The following is an 18,954-nucleotide window of genomic DNA, read 5'->3' as shown; positions in this document are numbered from 1 at the left end:
TGCATACCTGCCAAGTCTCCTGTTTTTTTAACGAAGACACCCGTATTTTACAGCTATCTCTTTACCTGTATATTCTCAACTTTCTCTGTAGTTGTTGAAGAAATTAAAAAAAATATATAAATAAATTGGTGATAAAATATCCATTGATGACAAAAATCCTTCTCTTATTCCTCAACAGATGGTAATATTGTCAGTACTGCAGTATGTTGAGTGTTAATAGTTTAGGTCGAGCCGTTATGGCTCAGGGGATAGAGCGTTTGCTTCCCAATGATTTGGAACCAGGTTCGAATCCCAGCAGTGACTGCTCTAAACGAATTCCGAATCTGGTTTGGACCGACCACAGTGCTAATGTGAAATATCTTCAGTGGTAGATGAATCACGGTTTAGAGTCCCCTTGTCGTCAGGCCAACCGTGGGAGGTTTTCCTCTCCATGTAACTCAAATATGGGTTAGTTCTATCAAAAAAAGTCCTCTACAAAGCAAATTTCTCCTATTACTTGATCCAGGAGTTCCCTTATCTTCTGGATTGTGTTTAAAATTACAAGGCTACAGAGTTGAACATCAGTAGTCGTAAACCCAAAATTGAATCGGATAGTAAAACAGTGTTTTCATTACAGAAAAAAAAATGGGAGAGAATTTCTCACCCTTTCTCGAAAACAGGGTGAGATTTCAAAAAGTTAAGTGAGATTTCTAAAAATTAAAAAAAACCCGAATAGACTTTTAAAAAAAATATTTCTTTAATTATAATAAATTTTTAACATCTTCTGATTTCTAAACCATTGAACATTGAATATTTTTGCTGCATTATCATATGGAAAATGTTCTGTATCTACTTTTTCATTAGCTATTCTCATTAGGTTTGCTCAAATGCTTACCAATCGATCTGTTACGATATTTTGTTTTAATTCGGCTTAGGGGGGCTAAATAACCTTGCAATAGATGCTGAACTATTCGGAATCACTCATTAAATTTGTAGCATTGTGCACACACTTTCCTATCATCTACATCTGCCAGCATAGGTTCTTCACTTATTTCTATTATGGAATAGTGAAGTTCGTTGAAGTTATTTCCATGTTCATACTCTTTGTCAGGTCTTCCAGATTAGTTTTCACAGACTTAAGCTTTTACAAATTGCTCTAAATTGTCGATGAGGGAGTTTGGTAATTCATTAACAGCGAAAACTAGAGATAACTTTAAACAACTTATTATAAAGAACTCACTTTTTTTCTCAACACTTGTCATAGCTGTTTTCATGTCTTATTCAAAATGGCGGAAGACTAAATTTTTTCCAAAATTCGAGAGATTCGTGCATTTTAAAATTGATAAATTCAGTGCGCGAACTTCTCGCGTTAATAATTTTTTAATGCGAGAAAAGAAAAAAATATGCGAGATTCTCGCGTTCTCGCGCTGTAGTGAAAACACTGTAAAATCTCTGTTATTTAATTTCTCCAATGTTGGCAGGTATGCATATACAAAAGTTTGACCTGTTAATGGACTGTGGATAAAAGTTTCTTTAAGTAAAAAAGTATTTAAGCAATCTTAGAATGAGCAAATCACTTTTCTGTTGAATTTTGTGCATTGTTTACTTAATTTGTATATAATATTCAGTAATGTAGTTATTATTTTTAAATTGTATATTTTCCAGATGATTTGATATCTCTGCTGGATGCAGGTATTCACAGTGATCATCCAAGTGTTATTATTGATGCAGATGCTATGTTTTCTGAAGATATGTTTGGCTACTCTACACTACGTAATAGATCCGGAAGCCGCGGTCGCTCTGGTATGAAACTGAAATCATTATGCATGTTCTATATTTTCTGAAATAATGGGAAACAGGGGAATTTTACTGCCGTTCATCAGTCATCATCATAGTTGGCAAGACAGCCCAATGTTTTCCTCTGAAGATTTCTCCATAACTACTTCTGATTTATTTTTGATATCCAAGTATTTTCATTAATTGCAATTAAATCAGACTTCACCGAAATAGCACTTCTCAACCGCTTTCTTGTTCCAGTGTGTCTAAAAAGCTCTAACTTTTTTATTGTGTTCCATCACTCATTCGAATCACATGATCCATCCAATTCATTCTATTTATTTTTATGTACTGTAAAGTACCTTTCACCAGTACTTTCACAAAAATGGACCCTGTAAAAACAGCTTTTTCACAAATATAAGCACAGTAAAATCGGTATTTTGACAAAAATGATTACTATCCTAGCAAAATTGACACCTTCTCAGAAAGAATGATGATTGAGCGCTTTTCCCTTTTTCAGAAAATAATTCAAGACACGTACATATTTTGTAAGAATTATGAATCTGTTTAATGGCACATACCTCACCCTATTCTTACTCGTATTTATTTAAAATTTACATATCACGATTCATATTCAGGTGACTTAAAAATTATGCATTTCAATTCATATTCACCAGTTTTGAAAATCATACATTGTGATTGCTCTTGCAATTCAAAAATCAAACTTTGCGATTCGTATTCACTTGTATTAAAAATCATATGTCACAACTCTTCTCACAATTTAAAAATTACACATCGCTATTTGTATTCACATGATTTTAAAATCACACATCGCAAATCGTATTCACAAGACTTAAAAATCCGATATCTATCTTTATTCACACAATTTTAAAAGTGATGAAGGAAAATCCCTCATGGAACACTAGGATGAAATTCCAAAACTGGTGAAGTTATTACACCCAAGCTTAATACTACTGACATCAACAGTTTCTGTAGAAAAACTTTTCCAGAATGAATTTAGAAATTCGTTAGATTTTCATTTAGTGGCCTTGAAAAGCTGTCAGATCTTGTAGATTAAATAATCACATGAACCATTTTATATCCTTTTAAGTGTAAGAAAGTGTAATCAAGATAAGTATTGTAAAGTAATGCAAATTTGAATTAATGTGTATTAATTTTAACTAGTAAGTGTTATATTAAATAAGTATTTGTCATAAAAAGTTTTAAACAAGTATTTTAATAATTTTCTATAAATAAGGAAAAAAAATTAAATTAATGTTTTTTTTTTTTTTTTTTTAAATCTTTACTTTTGAACTAATTTTCTCAGTGAAAATTATGAAGCCTTACATTTTTTCACAAAAATAAAATGGCTCTAAAATTTTTCTTAAAAATGGGTATAAGTTAATTTTGTATTAGCCACTGGGTATTAAAGAATTGTAATTAATTGTAATACTTAAGTGCAGATTGACAAGAATCTTGATTTTTCTAAAGTAGTTAAATGTCAAGATTTTTTTTTTCATTGAAAATAGATTTTTTCAATTTGTTTTTCCATCAAAGCTGTCACATTATGTTTTAGTGAAAAATTTTAGAGTTTTATAATTTTCTGTGAGGAAATTTCTTTGGTTGTGAGGATAAAAAAAAAAGGGGGGATATTTTCCTTAATCAGGATTGCCACTCCAGAGGGAGCACAGGAAAATACAGGAAATTGAAAAATCGCCTAAAATAACAAGGAAAATGCAAAGAATTTTGATTTTTTCTTCACAAACTGGGAAAAAACAGGGAATTTTGTTTCTTTTTATTTTTTAAAAAATGGTAACTACTCAAAGTGTAATCTATGTAATATTTAGGGATGATATTTCGGCTATACTACACTATTTCATTTGCTATAGCATTATTTAAGTATGTTCAGCTGTTTTTCTAGCAATTAAAACTAATAAATATAATTAACCCAATATAGCTCACACAAGAGCACAGTAATTGTTGTTTCCTCTTAATATATTGTGTATAATATGTACAGGGACAATACGGCAATTTTTTTCCAGATTTGAGTGGCAACCCTGTTAATTATAGAAAACTATTATATATGCATCCTATTGTGCAAAATATAAATGAAAAAAAAAATTGCAAAACAGAACACTCCAGTGCATTTTTTTTTTATAATACTGTAGTATCACTTTTTGCCATTTAACAATGTGAATGTGGCCTTCTGTTTATTAATTTAGTTAGTCCTTTAAGCAGTACTTTTAAAAATTTTTTAGGTGACCGGGAGAGGGAAGGTGAGAGAGAGCGAGATTCAATGTTTCGATTGAGAGAGAGGCAATATTCAGGATCACGCCGATGGATTGAAACCACACTGCGAGACAATAGCTCCAATGACAAGCCTGGTGAGAGCGTAGGTACATCAGACAGCAAGAAAAGAGAAATAGGTGACTGCAATCCCCTTTGGCTTTCAGATGAGTTGGAGTTCTGGCCAGAAAGGGTAGGTAACTTTCTTAATACGGTGAATGCCTGCATTCTTGGTGTGTGTTGATCAGACAATAAAAATAAATGCAGTAAAATGATGACTGTAATAAAAAATTACTCATTATTCATATTGCCTGGTCTTCAAAACAGAAATATTTTTTTCAGATAAAGGGCCATTGTCTTGTTTTTAATCTTGATGTAGTTTCATACCTGTCAAGTCTTCTGTTTTTTAACGAAGACTCCTGTATTTTATGACTATATTCTGTTACCTATATATTTTTACATATTTGTTGAAGAAATTAAAATCTTTTTTTTTTTATGATAAAATATCTATTGATGGCAAAAATATTTGCCTTATTCCTTAACAGATGATGCTATTGCCAGTACTGCAGTATGTTAAGTGTTAATAGTTTATGTTGAGCTGCGATGGCACAGGGGTTAGAGCGTTCGCCTTCCAATAAGGTGAAACCACGGTTCGAATTCCAGCAACGACTGGTCGATATAAATTCTCCATCTGACTTGCACCAACCACAGTGCTAACATGACATATCATCAGTGGTAGACGGATCACGGGTTAGAGCCCCCTTGTTGTCAGGCTAATCTTGGGAGGGTTTTGTGGTTTATTCTTCTTCTTTGAAATATCATATTGTATTATTCAAATTTAAATACTAAATAAATTGAAAGGAGTGTTATTTAACACTTCAAAATCCCAAGGGAAAATAAACTGTCTAGGAAATTTTCTCTACTCTTATTTCTTACAATTTCATTGAATTGATAAAATAATATTAAGAGTAAACCTAAATCCCTTTGTGGTGTGACCGTATCAGAAAACTATTAAGTGCTTTTGGAACAAATAGGTTTTTACAATAACAAAATAACTTTTAAAAATGTCAGAATGATAGTAAGAGTTCCCACAGGTTAGGAAGAACAGGGAAAACTTGGAATTGTCAAGGAATTTTATTTTAATTCCAAAAATCAGGGTATAGTCAGGGAAAGTAAGTTTTTTTTTAAATTTTTTTTTTTTTATACAAAAACCTTGAATATTCCCCAATATCATACCTGTATATAACCAGTCTTAAAATTGTCAGTAACAGTAATCAGTTATTGAGATTCTTGTTAAATATTTCTAACATCTATTACAATTATTTATTATAAAAATTTTACATTTTAGTCTAACTGAAATGTTACCTTTCTCATTTAATAATATCTTTTTATACAGAAAATTAACATTTCACATTACAATGAAAAAAAATCTATGATCACAATTTTCATTGAAATTTACCTGGAAAAGTCAAGGAAATTTTTTTCTGAAATTGAGTGGGTGTAATGATAATTTTTCTAATTACTTAAATGTTTGAGTGCACTTATAAAATGTTATACTGCTCTGATATTTAAAAAATTTTTTTATAATAAATATCTGACATGCATGACTAGCAAAATATGCAAAAAAAATTTAAATATATATTTTTTAAAATATTTAATTAGTTAACTGTAAAATTTGTTTATTAAATTCATTTTAGTAATTTATCTCATTTCTTAAGATGTATGAGTAATTTTATAGATATAATTTTAAAGTTATGCTTAAAAAATTTTATTGCATTTTGATTGGTAACATGTAATAAATATACGTATAACATGGAAAAGATAATTACATAACAATATTAATAAGATAATAAAATTATATATATAAAAATAACACTATGACGAAGGGGGAAAAAATTACTCCTCCTGCCTAAGTTGACCTTTAAAGCAATATATCACTACAGTTCAACTTACACTTTACTGCATTAATTTTCTCATACACTTAAAGGTATTTATGTAAGAAATTGTCTTTAAAAAAACATTTTTTATTGTAACTGAACTAATATATGTAACTAATGCGCATAAAGTGATTAAATTGCTTTAAAGAAGGCATTATAAATTTAAACATAACTTAGAGTTGTGTAATCAGTCAGATTTCTTAAAATACTTACCTATTCTAACTTTAAAAATGGTAACAATTTTGTGCTATATCTACAATTTGTAATAATATTGCCCTCATTGCTCAGCAACTATTACTAATTATTACAATGTATTTTTGTTTTAACTATTTTCTTTTAAGAATCCTGTAATTAAAATAATTCAGTGTTACAATTTGTATGTTATGCTGTTGCTAGACTTAAAAGTTATAATAAATAAATAAATAGAATTTGAAAAAAAAATTGTTCCAGTTTTAAATATATAGTTGAATTCTAACCTGTAGACTTTTAGTTGAGTGTTTGCCATTGCATTGTGAATTACAATTCTAACATTGAAAAATTTCTTGACTAATACTAAAAAATTTCTTGTATGAAATTCATTTATTTCCAAATATTTTATATCCTCGAAAATATTTACGAGTGCAAATAACTTTTTTTCTGTCTAAGTTAAAATTGAATTGAAGAGAAAATTGTCTTCCTTGCAATATTTATTAGAACCATTCTTCATTTTTTTTAGATGGGGCAGTGTAAAAGATTTATTCAGATGGGTGCTCTCTATTCTGAACTTGTGGCTGTAACTGCATCAGGTCAGCTTTGTCAATGGAAATGGAATGAACCAGAACCCTATCGTGTTGAGGTAAGTTTTTTTTTTTTTTAGTTTTCAGGTTTCGGTTATCCGAATAAGTTCTATACAGGAAATTTTGAGCTTTGCAGAAGTGTCCTTCTTTTGTCATTTTCATGATAAAAGTGAAATGTTTTTATTAATTCAAATTATTATTCTTGAGAACATTTCAAACATTGTTAGAGGGAAGTCGTGGTGGCTCATGGGATAGAGCATTCACTTTTCAATAAGGTGAACAAGGTTCGTATTGTATTGTGAAGTATCCTTGGTGGTATCCAAGTAAGACACATAATAACTTAAGTATGATTTTAATAAAACAGCAAACATAACATAACAATAACATGCTTGCAGCACATAACAAGGTTAGCGATGAACATCTATTAGGAATGTGTTTATATACTCTCTGGAAAGGTAAGGCAGCGCCGCTATTCAGAAACTACAGGCTGTCGTCGTTGACTCGTAGTGATGACGGAAGGTGACGTCGATTGACATCACAACACCCCTTTGCCTATTGGATTGGGCTCAAAATTACAAGGCTACTGAGTTAAACATTAGTAACCGTGAAACTAAAATTGGGTCGGCTGTTCAACGATGTTTATAAAATAAAATAAAAATATTGCAATAGGAGGGTTTGGTACAAGTTTTTAAAAGTTCAAATTTCTTATAACTGTTTTAAACCCTTAAGATGTTCTTTTAAAAAGTTGTATATTTTAATACTTTACCCCATTCTTAGGCTTCCAGGTTCTTATTTTTGATATCTCTCAAAAGAAATATGATCTGTTTTATGTAAAAAGTCTGATACTCAATAAGGTTCAACATGTTTTTAAGATCTGTTACATGTTTAGCATGTGATTTTTTTTTAAAATTTAATATTTATAATAAAATTAGGTTATATTTTAGCAGTTTTTCACACAATTGTAAAATTAGATTTTGCCATACTTATTTAAGTAAAATATTTAAGAACTACAAGAAGCTATTTTAATTTCTAAGAATGTCATTACACTTACTTCTCTTTCCATATGTTGCATTTTAGTTTCCTTGTATTTAAAAATAACATATTAAATAACTTGGAAATGATTACTATTATTTCAACTAGTTTGCAATTATAATCTGTTAAAAAAAAACTGTTTTCATATTTGATAGTTCCTTTTGCTCTTTCCTTTTCTTCCATGTAGAAGAAAGTTATTTCTTCCATAATGAACTTCTCCACTGCAGAAATTTGGTATCCCTGATTATGATAATTAAACTATATTGTTAATAATGTTATGCATAATGATTGATGATATAATATCGACATGAGCATAGTTCATTAGGGTAGGTTACATAGTTACTTTATTATATAATTTTTTTTTGAGGATTTTCGAAACTTAAAGCATTATTTAGAAAAGAACAAAGGCACATTGGAAGTGGGGTAGAGGTTGAGGAGAGTAGCTTTTGACCATGTCAACCGTCATCTATGAAAAGGTACCCCGACATAGAGTCGAGTTAACATGTCTTATATACTAGTGAATTGTAGTTGTAATTTTGTAGTGGTAGATACACTACAAGGTCATAGTTGTTTTTATATTTTCATGTTGCTTATGTTCTAATTTTAATATTCTCTTTATAGACTCCTAATGTGTATCACCCAAGAACTGTGGGATTAAGTTTAAGCGGGGAGCAAATAGTGCTACTTTCCACCTGTTCCGTACGAGCAACAGTGGTGACTGAAAGTGGAAAGTGTGCAACATGGTTGGATGACAGCCTGTCCTTAATTTCTTCTAAGTTAGACCATTCAGCTCAGGTGTTTCCCGAATTTCAGTTGGAGAAAATTGTTTCATTGCATGTATGTTCTTTGTATTCCTGTGTATGTCTAGAATCTGGTGCAATATATTGGTGGTAAGTTCCATGTTTATGTTTGATTACACTAAATCATGTCAACCATTTATGTTTGATTACACTTATCCTTTATTTCCTGAAAAAAATCTAAAAAGTGCTTAAAGGTGTTTATTTTGGATTTACTTTTTTAAAAGCCCTTAAAGGTACTTTTTTTAAAAAAAAATTTGTGGTTTGTAAAAAGTGCTTAATTTTCTATCTTTTAAAAAGAGATTTTTTTTCCTTTGCCATGTTTGTTCTAAATGACAAAAAAAAAAAAAAAAAAAAAAAAAATGCATGATTTTCACATTTCTCTCTGCAATATTTATCTGAAACTAGTTCTTTTTTTTAATCATGATTATGTAAAGCTTTTGAGAATGATTTTAAATTTTATTGATTTCATGTTTATCAATTGAGAACTTTAAACCATAGAATTTTCTATTATTTTTTATTACTGTACAAATCTTAGTTCTGATTATTTTTTTTGGAAAGTGATTATAAATATTTTGTGAGTACTTAAAAAGTTCTTAAAATGTGCTTATTTATTGTTGATAAATCTGGCTATGCACCCTGTAGGAGGTAAAAGATAACAATATGGAAACAATGTAAAAATCTTCCGTTAACCCTTCTTGCTCCCGTGAAAATGACGGGGGTTAGTTTTCACTCGCTATTTCTCTCTCCCGTGATATTGACGGGCTGGAGTGTTCTTTAGTAATGCGTCAATAAGTATAAAACTAATTCATTTTTTTTTGCCCGGAAAACATTTTATTTCTCATTTTACACACCATGTAGCAGTACCGGATATTTTTAAGGTAATTGTAAATAGTTAGTTTATTTTAAACTAGATACTAGCACTAATCAAATACGTGTAATTGGCAAAATAGACACTTTTGTGACCTTTTTCTTGAAAATTAACCAATCGTTAAGGGGTTAATAAAATTATTATCATCATTATTTTTCTAAAATAAAAGTTTCCTTAAGACATAAAGTTTACAGAAGGAAAACTCTGATATTTTTCTTGTGTTTTGAAAATTGGGATTTTCCATTTTCTCAAGTTTTGATAGATGCGTTGTATATGAATGAATATCATATTTAAAAAAATAAATAAGTAAGTTATAAAAAAATAAATAAATAAAAATTAAAGTTATAGATATTCATTACACATCTAAGAGAAATTAAATTGGAGGAAAATAATTAAAAATATAGAGTAAAAAGCAATACAAATGAAATCTTTATGAATAGAGGAAAGTTATAAAATAACTATCACCCTTCAATGTCATGATTATCGCTCATTCAAACATTTAATAAGGTAAATCTGTCTTCAATAAATGTATGAAAAGTGCTTTATACTTAAATATGAATTTTACATCTAAGATAAAAAATATTGAAAGCTACAATAACTTATTAATTAAATAAAAATATACAAAACTTAAAAATTTTCTTTTACTCTTTTAACTTTTTTAAAGCTTTCACTGCAGATTTTGCCAATAAAGCTAATATTTTAATACCTTCCTATAAATTTAAAATTATATTTCAAGTTTAATTAAAATGTTTAACATAAATTCAGCAAAAGTATGAATGTTGCAATAAATTTAACTTAGTTTATTTGTAAAGGTCAAATTTGATACATTTATGCCTAAGTGTTTAAATTTCGGTTTATAAAAGCAGCCGTTTTATAAAATCGAATTTTCTCAAAATGAATACGGTGGTTTTATATGCGTTTTAATATGTGGTGATCACTATATTTTTTTTAAAAAAAACTAAAATCAATTCAGGTAATTCCTTCATTTTTTTTTGATGATAGTTTTTTTGGAAATTATTTATCATTTTCAGTTTTTTCATATGTTTTTTCAAATTCCAATATTCTTTATACAATGATATTAAGATGCGCAAATTTCGAATTCGAGTGATAATTTTTTTACTCATTCGAGTCTTGATGATTCCATAATAATTTCACATTGTTCATTATATGATAGATTTTGTGCAGTTATTTACCATTTTTTTCAGCCCCCTTCACATGGTTTTTCAATTTCAGATATTTTTAGTACAGTATAGAACCCGTTATCCGGAAACTAAAAAACCGGAACGAAATTCGATGAATTTCTCCGCCAATTTTAAAAAAAAAAAATTTTTCTTCCTCATAAGATTTCAGGATTTTTCTTTCTTTTTTGAAAGATGTTTTCCTTACCATCATTTTGGAAATAATCATTAGTGTATTACTTCATTGTTTTTTCTTCTTTTTAAGATTATTTCCAAATATTTTTTTTTTTTTAGTTTGACTATAAAAAACGGCTTTTTGTAGCGATTCAGAAAACTGGAAAAATCAGTTATGCGGAATAGTGATGGTCCAGATCGTTCCGGATAATTGGTTCCCTACTGTACTTTATAACTCCATGTCTTTGGATGCTGTTATTTATAATTATTACAAATTCTGATATTTATTATTACAATTATTATTACAAATTCTGATTTTTTTTACTTTTTGACTAGCTTAGTTTGCAAAGATTCTATTCTAAATCTTTGTCAAAATACAAGAATTAATCTCATTTTAAAACTAGCTTATAAACTGTGTTAATTTAACTGCTTATTTTTTAAGTCAAACTATCTTATTACAAAAAAGGTTTGTTTTTTAATGATGAAATTAAGAACTTTGGTTTTGCCCCCCACCATTTTACAAGGTTGCTGCTCCAAAGGGAGAATAGGTAACTACTTGAAAATACAGGGAATTTAAAAATCACAGAGACTTTTGAGTTTTTCTTGAGAAATTGGGGAAATACAGGGAATTTTGTTTCATATTTTCGTCCTTACAAAAATGGTAACCATTTAAAGTGCAGTGTATGAAATATTTAAGGATGATATTTCGCTCATACTGAACTAGTTCATTTACTAAACATTATTTGTTTTAAGTATGCTCAGCTGTTCCTTTTTCCTTAAAGTTTTTTCAGCAATTATAACTAGTATAGTTAGCCAAATACAACACATGCAAGAGCACAGTGATTGTGTTTTCCTCATAATATATCGTGTATAATATGTACAGGGATTTTTTTTTTTCAAGATTTGAGTGGTGACCCCAATTTAGATAAAATGCATTTCTTTTGTACGAATGTCTAACCGTGTTTTAAATAGTATTATACTTATTAGCACTGACTGACTGTGTAAATTTAATGTACTTATCATACTTTCTGAACGCACCGGAGTAGGATAAGAGTGTAATGTAATGTAATCCAGCCTGTTAGTACAAATGGGGTAATCAGATTTTTAGAGAAGTTTACGGACTATAATTTGTTTTTATTTGTGAGTTTATTGAATTGCTTTTTTTATTTTTTATTGTAGGGGTGTGGCACCCTATGCACAAAGAAAGAGGCTTTGGGAGAAAGCAAGAGCAAAATCAAAAAGACAATCAGCTTCATTTTCCTCTGAAATTGTCACTGGCGCTCAGGTAATACTTTCAAGTTTTTGTAAATTTCAAATCAAGTTTTTGAAATTTTCGTTACCTTAGCATTTCTTTGTAGAAAGATTTTGAAAATTTTGCTCAAATTTATGACTGCAATATGTTGTCACAAGCAAGGGGTATTACATGTTCATAAAAAATGTTACAGTATAAATGAAAATTTTTAAAAAGATAGTTTCACAAAATGTAGCAGATCTTCTGCTTATTTGTGGGATTAAGTAGTCTTGCAACTTCAGGCAATGAACTTCTGATTATCAGTGAATTTTAAGTAATCTTAATGTAAGATTTCATTGACACTGGTGCTCATGTCTGTGGTGCACCTTTTGGATCGTGGACTTTTTTTATTAATTGCCATATATGATTTACTACAATTCTCTTTTAATCTTTTCTGCCCATGCACAATATAAAAGACCTACTTTAATGACTTATATCTTGCAGAGTTTTAAACAAATTGTTCTCAGATTTTAAAGCAATAATTTTGTAATTAATTCTACATATGAAACATTGTTTAATTTCATTGAATATTTTTAATGTTATATCCAAAGAACTTAAGACAAAACAGAATAAGGAAATAATATCTCATCATCAGCTCACGTGAATATATCTGAAAAGAAAAGACTACTTTCTAATATTGTATCAATATAGTCAAAGCAAAATATATTACTACAATAATGTGAGAAACACCAAAAAAATTTGAAATGAAAGTAGAACTGTATTATATCAGGGTGCGTAGCGTTTGTAAAAAGTGCTTAAAGCTGCTTTTTTGGGGATTTCGTTTTTAAAAGCTTTTAAAGGTGCTTTTTTCAGCTGGCGTTTTTAAAAAGTGCTTTTTTTTCGAGTAATTGTTTTTCTCTTCAGTGATATCTGGTGGATCCCATGCATTTCACGAAAAAAGGGGAGTTTGCTACGTAATCCTTCACACGGACTTCATGTCGTACCCACGTTGTGACTTGCGCATGCACACTTGGAACCGAAACCCGAGTGCTCCAATTCGGATAGAGAATATCAGATCCTTATGAAATGTTTTTCTTTTTAATTTATTTTAATTTTGTTCTTGTTTATTTTATTTTACTTCTAACACTTTTTTTGACGTAGGGGGTAAGGGTACTTTTGTTCTGAGTTCAGGGTCAAGTTGAATTCACTCAGTGATGTGGGAAAGTACTGATTGTTTCGATTTACGCCCGTTTCTTTTTGGGTTTTTCTTTTTTAACGCTAAAACTGTTTATAAAGAGTATTTGTTTTTCAATAATATCATTGATTGAATATGAATTTTTTGAGTGCTTGAAAATTTTTGTAAAGTGCTTGAAAAGTTTTTAAAAAGTGCTTATTTTTTTTCCAAAGATTTAACATGTTTTTTGTGAAAAGGACTCAAAAGTAAAGGGGGGGGGACTACTACTGTGTTTTGTTTTTAGAACTATTTATAAAAACAAATAGAATGAGATTTTTAATGTATCATATGCTGTAGGTGGTTCTACGTAATAGTCCAATGTATCACACTGGAGCCCTTGCATTTACTAATTCTGGAAATGTTCCCAAAGTTGGTCAGCTCATGTCTGCGGCATGGAATCTCACAGATTCTTGCCGTTTCAAAATACTGCCTCCAGGCTCTCTCAGGTAACATTTGAAAACAATTTACTTATTTGATTGATGTGTTAAATGGATTTTTTATTAAACTTATGGTTATTTTAGTGAAAGGAGAAGTGAGAGCAAGGATACTTCAAAAATTGAGAGTAAAGTGGACCGCCAAGAAATGCCACCTCCCCCATCTCCTGCCTCCTCAACATGCAGTGAACCTGCCTCCAGTCCACTGCCTTCCAGTAAACAATTAATTTTTTCTTTACTGTTTGTGAGACAATTTTTATTATTGAATGAAGTAAAATGTCTTGTTTGAAATACAGTCTGATCCCAATCTTTTATTAAATATATTGTCCATTATCTTTTAAAGCAGGGGTGTCAAACTCGCGGCCCGAGACGAACATTTTTACAGCCCAGTCAATATATCCAACGCAAAGTAAAAAATTAAATAGAAATGTGAGTTAGAAAGGAAACTAGCATATGAAATTATAATATACTTTATTTATAAACTATACGGATAATTTTAAATTGTACGTGCGAAAATGTAGAATTCTAATTGGCTTGCGGCACCTGCCATATATTGCCAGGTATATTGCATCGTATCAAAAATACGCAGAAAAAATTTAAAATCTTAGAACAGAATTTGAAACAAGGTTTAAAGATTTTAATTCTTCGTAAAACAAATTTTGTTTGTTTTCGTCGATTTTTCTCAATAAATATAGACTTAGTATCCAGTAGTATGCAAATGGATTTTGCCCTCAAATTTTAGGGCAAAATTCATTGAAGTGGGTATGCCTGAATTTTTCAAATATTTACTGGCAAGGTTTGAAAATACTCAAAAATTCGCGTATGAAATTATTTCCATGTTTGGAAGTACTTATAAGTGCAAGCAATTATTTTCTGTTATGAATGGAAATAAATCTTCTGTCCGAAACCGTACTAATAACGCTCACATTGGGTCAATTTTGAAAGTAGTCTCGGCCAATAAAATTTCTCCCGAAATAGGAAAGATAGTAGCAGAGAAGAGATGTCAAGTATCAAACAATAATTTAACTTTATATATGTTAATTACAATGTACTATTCAAAATAAAAATATTTGTTTCTATGAACATTGATTTATTATTTTTTTTTTTTTTTTTGTGGCCCACCTAAGCATTGTTTATTTGGCCCAAGTTAGCCTTTAAGTTTGACACCCCTGTTTTAAAGCAATCTAATTTACATAATTTCATGATTATTTCTTAACTTTTTTTTTAACCTACATTTCTTCATTTATCTGCATTTCTACATTTAACTGAAAAGGTTTTGTTTATGAACTGTTTTATAAATTAACCTCTTCCTTCAACGACAGAAAAAACCAAATTTTATTCTGGATGCGTAGCGTGTTTAAAAAGTGCTTATCATTTTTAAGCCCTTAAAGGTGCTTTCATTAGGTGTTTTTAATAGTGCTTAATTTTCCTTGAGTGATAATTTTTGAAAAGTGCTAATTTCAAAAATGAGATTTTTTCTTCTATACCATGCTGGTTTTCGCCACGTATTATGCAAAAGCGTGCTTTTCACATTGTTCTTTTCAACGTTTTCCCAATTCATTCAAGCACAGTGCATTTCGGCTTACTGCCGTAGCGTATTATGAAAGTGCCAATCATTTGACATGCTTTATGAAATACTTGCAGGACTGCATGTGCATATCAACCTCTTAATTCTTAGCTGGATTAAGTGGGAATTATTCTTGCACTCTTGTGCAACTCTGCTGCATTTTGCAAGAGATTCTCATTTTCAGGCTTCATATTCCTCCCTCTAAAATTGAACCGAAAAATCTCTTAACTTTTTATGGTGTCTCATGTAATTTAGAAAGAGTTATTTTTTGTCAGAAGCTAGTTATTTTATCATGATCATGTAATGTCTTTGAAAAATATTTTACATTTCGTTAATGTATATAATGCTTAAAAATAATTTTTAGTGCTTAAAAAGTACTTAAAAGGTGCTTATTTTCTGTTGAAAGATTTAGCTACTCACCCTGTTATAGCTTAATCTTCGTTCACCAGCAGTTATCCTTGCTTTGTATTTCTTAAACATAATGCCTTTGCATTTACAGTATCCCTTTTGCTATTTTTCCTGCTTGAGTATGTAAATAAAGCTTTACTTAAACTTATTTTTGCATCACAGTTTGTATTAACTTTTTTTCAAATTAATGTGTTTTTAGAGCGCAAACATAGATCAAGCTTGCAGAGTAGGGAAGATGGAGATCGTAAAGAAGAAGAACAGTGGACACTAAAAGATGTCATTTTTGTAGAAGATGTTAAAAATGCTCCTGTTGGGAAAGTAGTTAAAGTATGCATTTAATATTAAAATTTTTTCTTTCTTTCTTCTAGGTAATATAAATATTAGATTTCTATCTTAAATAAAAAAATGTTTTTTTCTTCTTCATAGTTATTTTTAATTTTCAGTATTAGTTATAAATGTATGCTTAAAATGATTTGGTTTAATCTCAATCTTTAAAGGCATCATTATAGCCAATCTTTAACTCACTGATGGTTCTGTAGGTCAAAAGTCGTATTTTAACCTGCAGTCTTCCTTTTTTCCATGTTATTAGATGGGAAAAACAGTGTATTGGAGCGAAATGTTTTCCCGAATTTGCCCAATTCCTAAACCATCAGTGGGTTAGCAATTGAGAAAAATTGGGAAAACTTGATTGAAATATTATTGCTATGAGGGATTTCTTTTTTTCGAAGGGGGGGGGGGTCAAAACTGAGAAATTAAAAAAAAAAGTTTTTTTTTTCTTTCTTCCTTACAAACTTTTTTAAAATCTGTTTGATGTCAAGATTCTTACTGTTTTTCTTTTCTTTTTGTGAATGTTTATGTATATGATTTGTTGTGTGACTTGTCCTTCCCTCAATTTTTTTTCTTTTACTTCTAATTGTTAGAATTTATTTACTTCTAATTGACAGTATAAATCAGTCTCTGAATTTAAGCTTAAGGATAGGGATGATATTTTTAATTGTGCGAAGAATTGTTAGGCAGTGAACATCTCACATTAAAGTGACCTAAATGACTTTAAAAAATATATAAAATCTAGTCAAAGAAAATAATTAAATTGATGAACTGTTTGAAATTGAGGTTTATTTCTTGCAATTTTAATTTTTATAAGCGGTTTACTAGGGAATTGTAACGGACATCATTTTTGAGTGTCTGATTACGTTTGATTGTGTTGGTAAATAAATAATTGAAGACAAAAAAAACTTGATGAAATTCATAAAAAAAAAAGAACCATGACAACGAAAACTTATCCAATTTAGATGAGATCGTAGTCGAAATTCATTTAGCAACCCTTATCTGTTCAGCACAACCTGACTCTCTTTCCACCCGCTGCTCTAAAATTCCAATCTCGTTTCTTAGCCAGTCTTGTACTTCCAGCTAGAATCAAATCCTTTTGCCGACTAGCACAAACTGTTGTGGATCTTTACAGAGACCATTCACTGAATTATTTTTGCAAAGTCATAAGTTTTGTCAATCTTGAAAAAATTGTCGATGATTGAAAAGAAAAAGCAAACAAAGTTGTTAGGGTTTTTTATTGGAAATCTTTGTTGATAATTGATAATAACCATCTCCAGTGGTCAAAAATTATAAAAGTATCTAGTAAATTTTGATTTAGCAAGACAAACAGGCTATGGCAATTTTAAATGAACTCACTTTATTAAACCTGCACATTTTTTTAATTACCCTATTTGAAGAGTGTTAAGTTTTTCCCAAATAAAGCTACAGTGTAAAGTCGCGTATCCGGAATCGGTGGGACTTCCAGAAGTCCGTATAATACACCTCCAAGGTAAACAAAGCTTAAAATGACTTAATAAACGATCTGAATCTAAGAAGCAAAAAATAAATAAACACTATTTTTACGGGGAATAATGTTTTAGCATTAAAATATCTAATCAATCAAATATAAAATATTAGAAAAAAAATATTGCTGAAAATATGGAAAACGAAAAAAATTTAACAGTTACGAAAATATTAATCCGCCATTTTGAACTAGAACGATTCAAGCAGGAAGGGGAAATTCTGGAACAAAGCTTAAAATGATCTAAATCTAAGAAGCAAAAAATAAATAAACATTATTTTTAAGGGGAATAATGGTTTAGTATTAGAATATCTAATCAATAAAATATGAAATATTAGAAAAAAAATATTATTGCTTAAAATATAGAAAACTAAAAAAAATTGACATATGAAAATAATAATCCGACATTTTGAACTGGAATGATTCAAGCAAGAAAAGAAAATTCCCGTCATTCATTAAGGTGGGTAGATGGAGGAGAAAAATTCATTTCCTCCTTATTTGTGAAGGAAAATAAGTGTAAAGAGGAGATCATTTAAGTTGAGGGTGGGGAGGTAACAAATTATTGTTTTCTCTCCAATCATTGGCTATCAATCAAGCATAAAGGCGGGACACAGCTGATCGGATTCTCTTTATTTTTTCTTTTATGACTGAAGAAAGAATGTTACCCCTTTTTTCCCCCCGCCTCCTAAATATTACATGGTATGGGGAAGAACGAATGTTTTGTTTCTCAAGGACCTGTATCCTTTTTAGACCTATTCAAATTTTCCATTCTTACTCCCCCCCCCACCTTAACGCTTGCCCTGTTTACCCTTTTCCACAGTATTTCTTCTTTCAATAAAAAGGTTCCAGGAAATGCCTCTTTTACTAGCCACCTGCATGGGAAAGGAGGGGGGGGGAGGGCGGTCTTTTGAAAACAAATCTCCCTCTTTTTCCTACATTCCAAGGGAGGAGCGTCACTAACGGTCACTCAATGGTCTTGGTAGATCTTCACTTCCCCTTTCTGGTGATTTATGGGTTCGATGCATAAATCAGAGGTTCAGTGCAAGCTAGAAAAAGAGGAAATGTGTCAAAAGATTTTTATTTTTTTTTTAGGAAGGGGAAGATGGAGAGATGTTTGTTTATTTTGATTGTTAAAAAGTGTCCGGGAAAGGGACGTCCAGATATGGGACATTGCACTGTAATGTAAATCAACTCTCAGTTTAACTTAGTTTCTATTGTCACGTTAATTGATAAGTTTTGAGTTCATGATTTTGATGCCTTTTGTGCCAAAAGTGAAGTATTTTGATTAAAAAGTTGACATTTGTGTAAAAATTAAATATTTTCAAAATAATAATCAAAACTTGTATGTGCCAGGGGTTTGTTTGAAAAATGAGACTAATGTTTGTGTTCTAGTAAATTTTAAATTAGTTCTCATTAATATATCTCATGAACAATCCTAATATT

At 30.0% G+C, this 18,954-nt stretch overlaps 1 protein-coding gene across 12 annotated transcripts in view; it reads left to right on the top strand.

Moving 5' to 3' along the window:
* hyd (E3 ubiquitin-protein ligase hyd) overlaps positions 1-18,954 on the top strand; it is a 100,104-nt gene that overhangs the window by 15,129 nt on the left and 66,021 nt on the right. For all 12 annotated transcript variants that reach the window (XM_071178266.2, XM_071178265.2, XM_071178263.2 and 9 more), the window contains exons 7-14: positions 1,645-1,782; positions 4,014-4,234; positions 6,694-6,813; positions 8,408-8,676; positions 11,986-12,091; positions 13,569-13,717; positions 13,793-13,920; positions 15,880-16,007. In XM_071178266.2, the coding sequence (XP_071034367.2) occupies positions 1,645-1,782; positions 4,014-4,234; positions 6,694-6,813; positions 8,408-8,676; positions 11,986-12,091; positions 13,569-13,717; positions 13,793-13,920; positions 15,880-16,007 (1,259 nt within the window). The remainder of the gene's footprint in view (positions 1-1,644; positions 1,783-4,013; positions 4,235-6,693; positions 6,814-8,407; positions 8,677-11,985; positions 12,092-13,568; positions 13,718-13,792; positions 13,921-15,879; positions 16,008-18,954) is intronic.

Source organism: Parasteatoda tepidariorum, chromosome 6 (genome assembly GCF_982258835.1).
Source record: "Parasteatoda tepidariorum strain Cologne lab strain chromosome 6, Ptep-v5.0, whole genome shotgun sequence".
NCBI classification, from domain to species: domain Eukaryota; kingdom Metazoa; phylum Arthropoda; class Arachnida; order Araneae; family Theridiidae; genus Parasteatoda; species Parasteatoda tepidariorum.
This window is presented reverse-complemented; position numbering and strand designations above follow the sequence as displayed.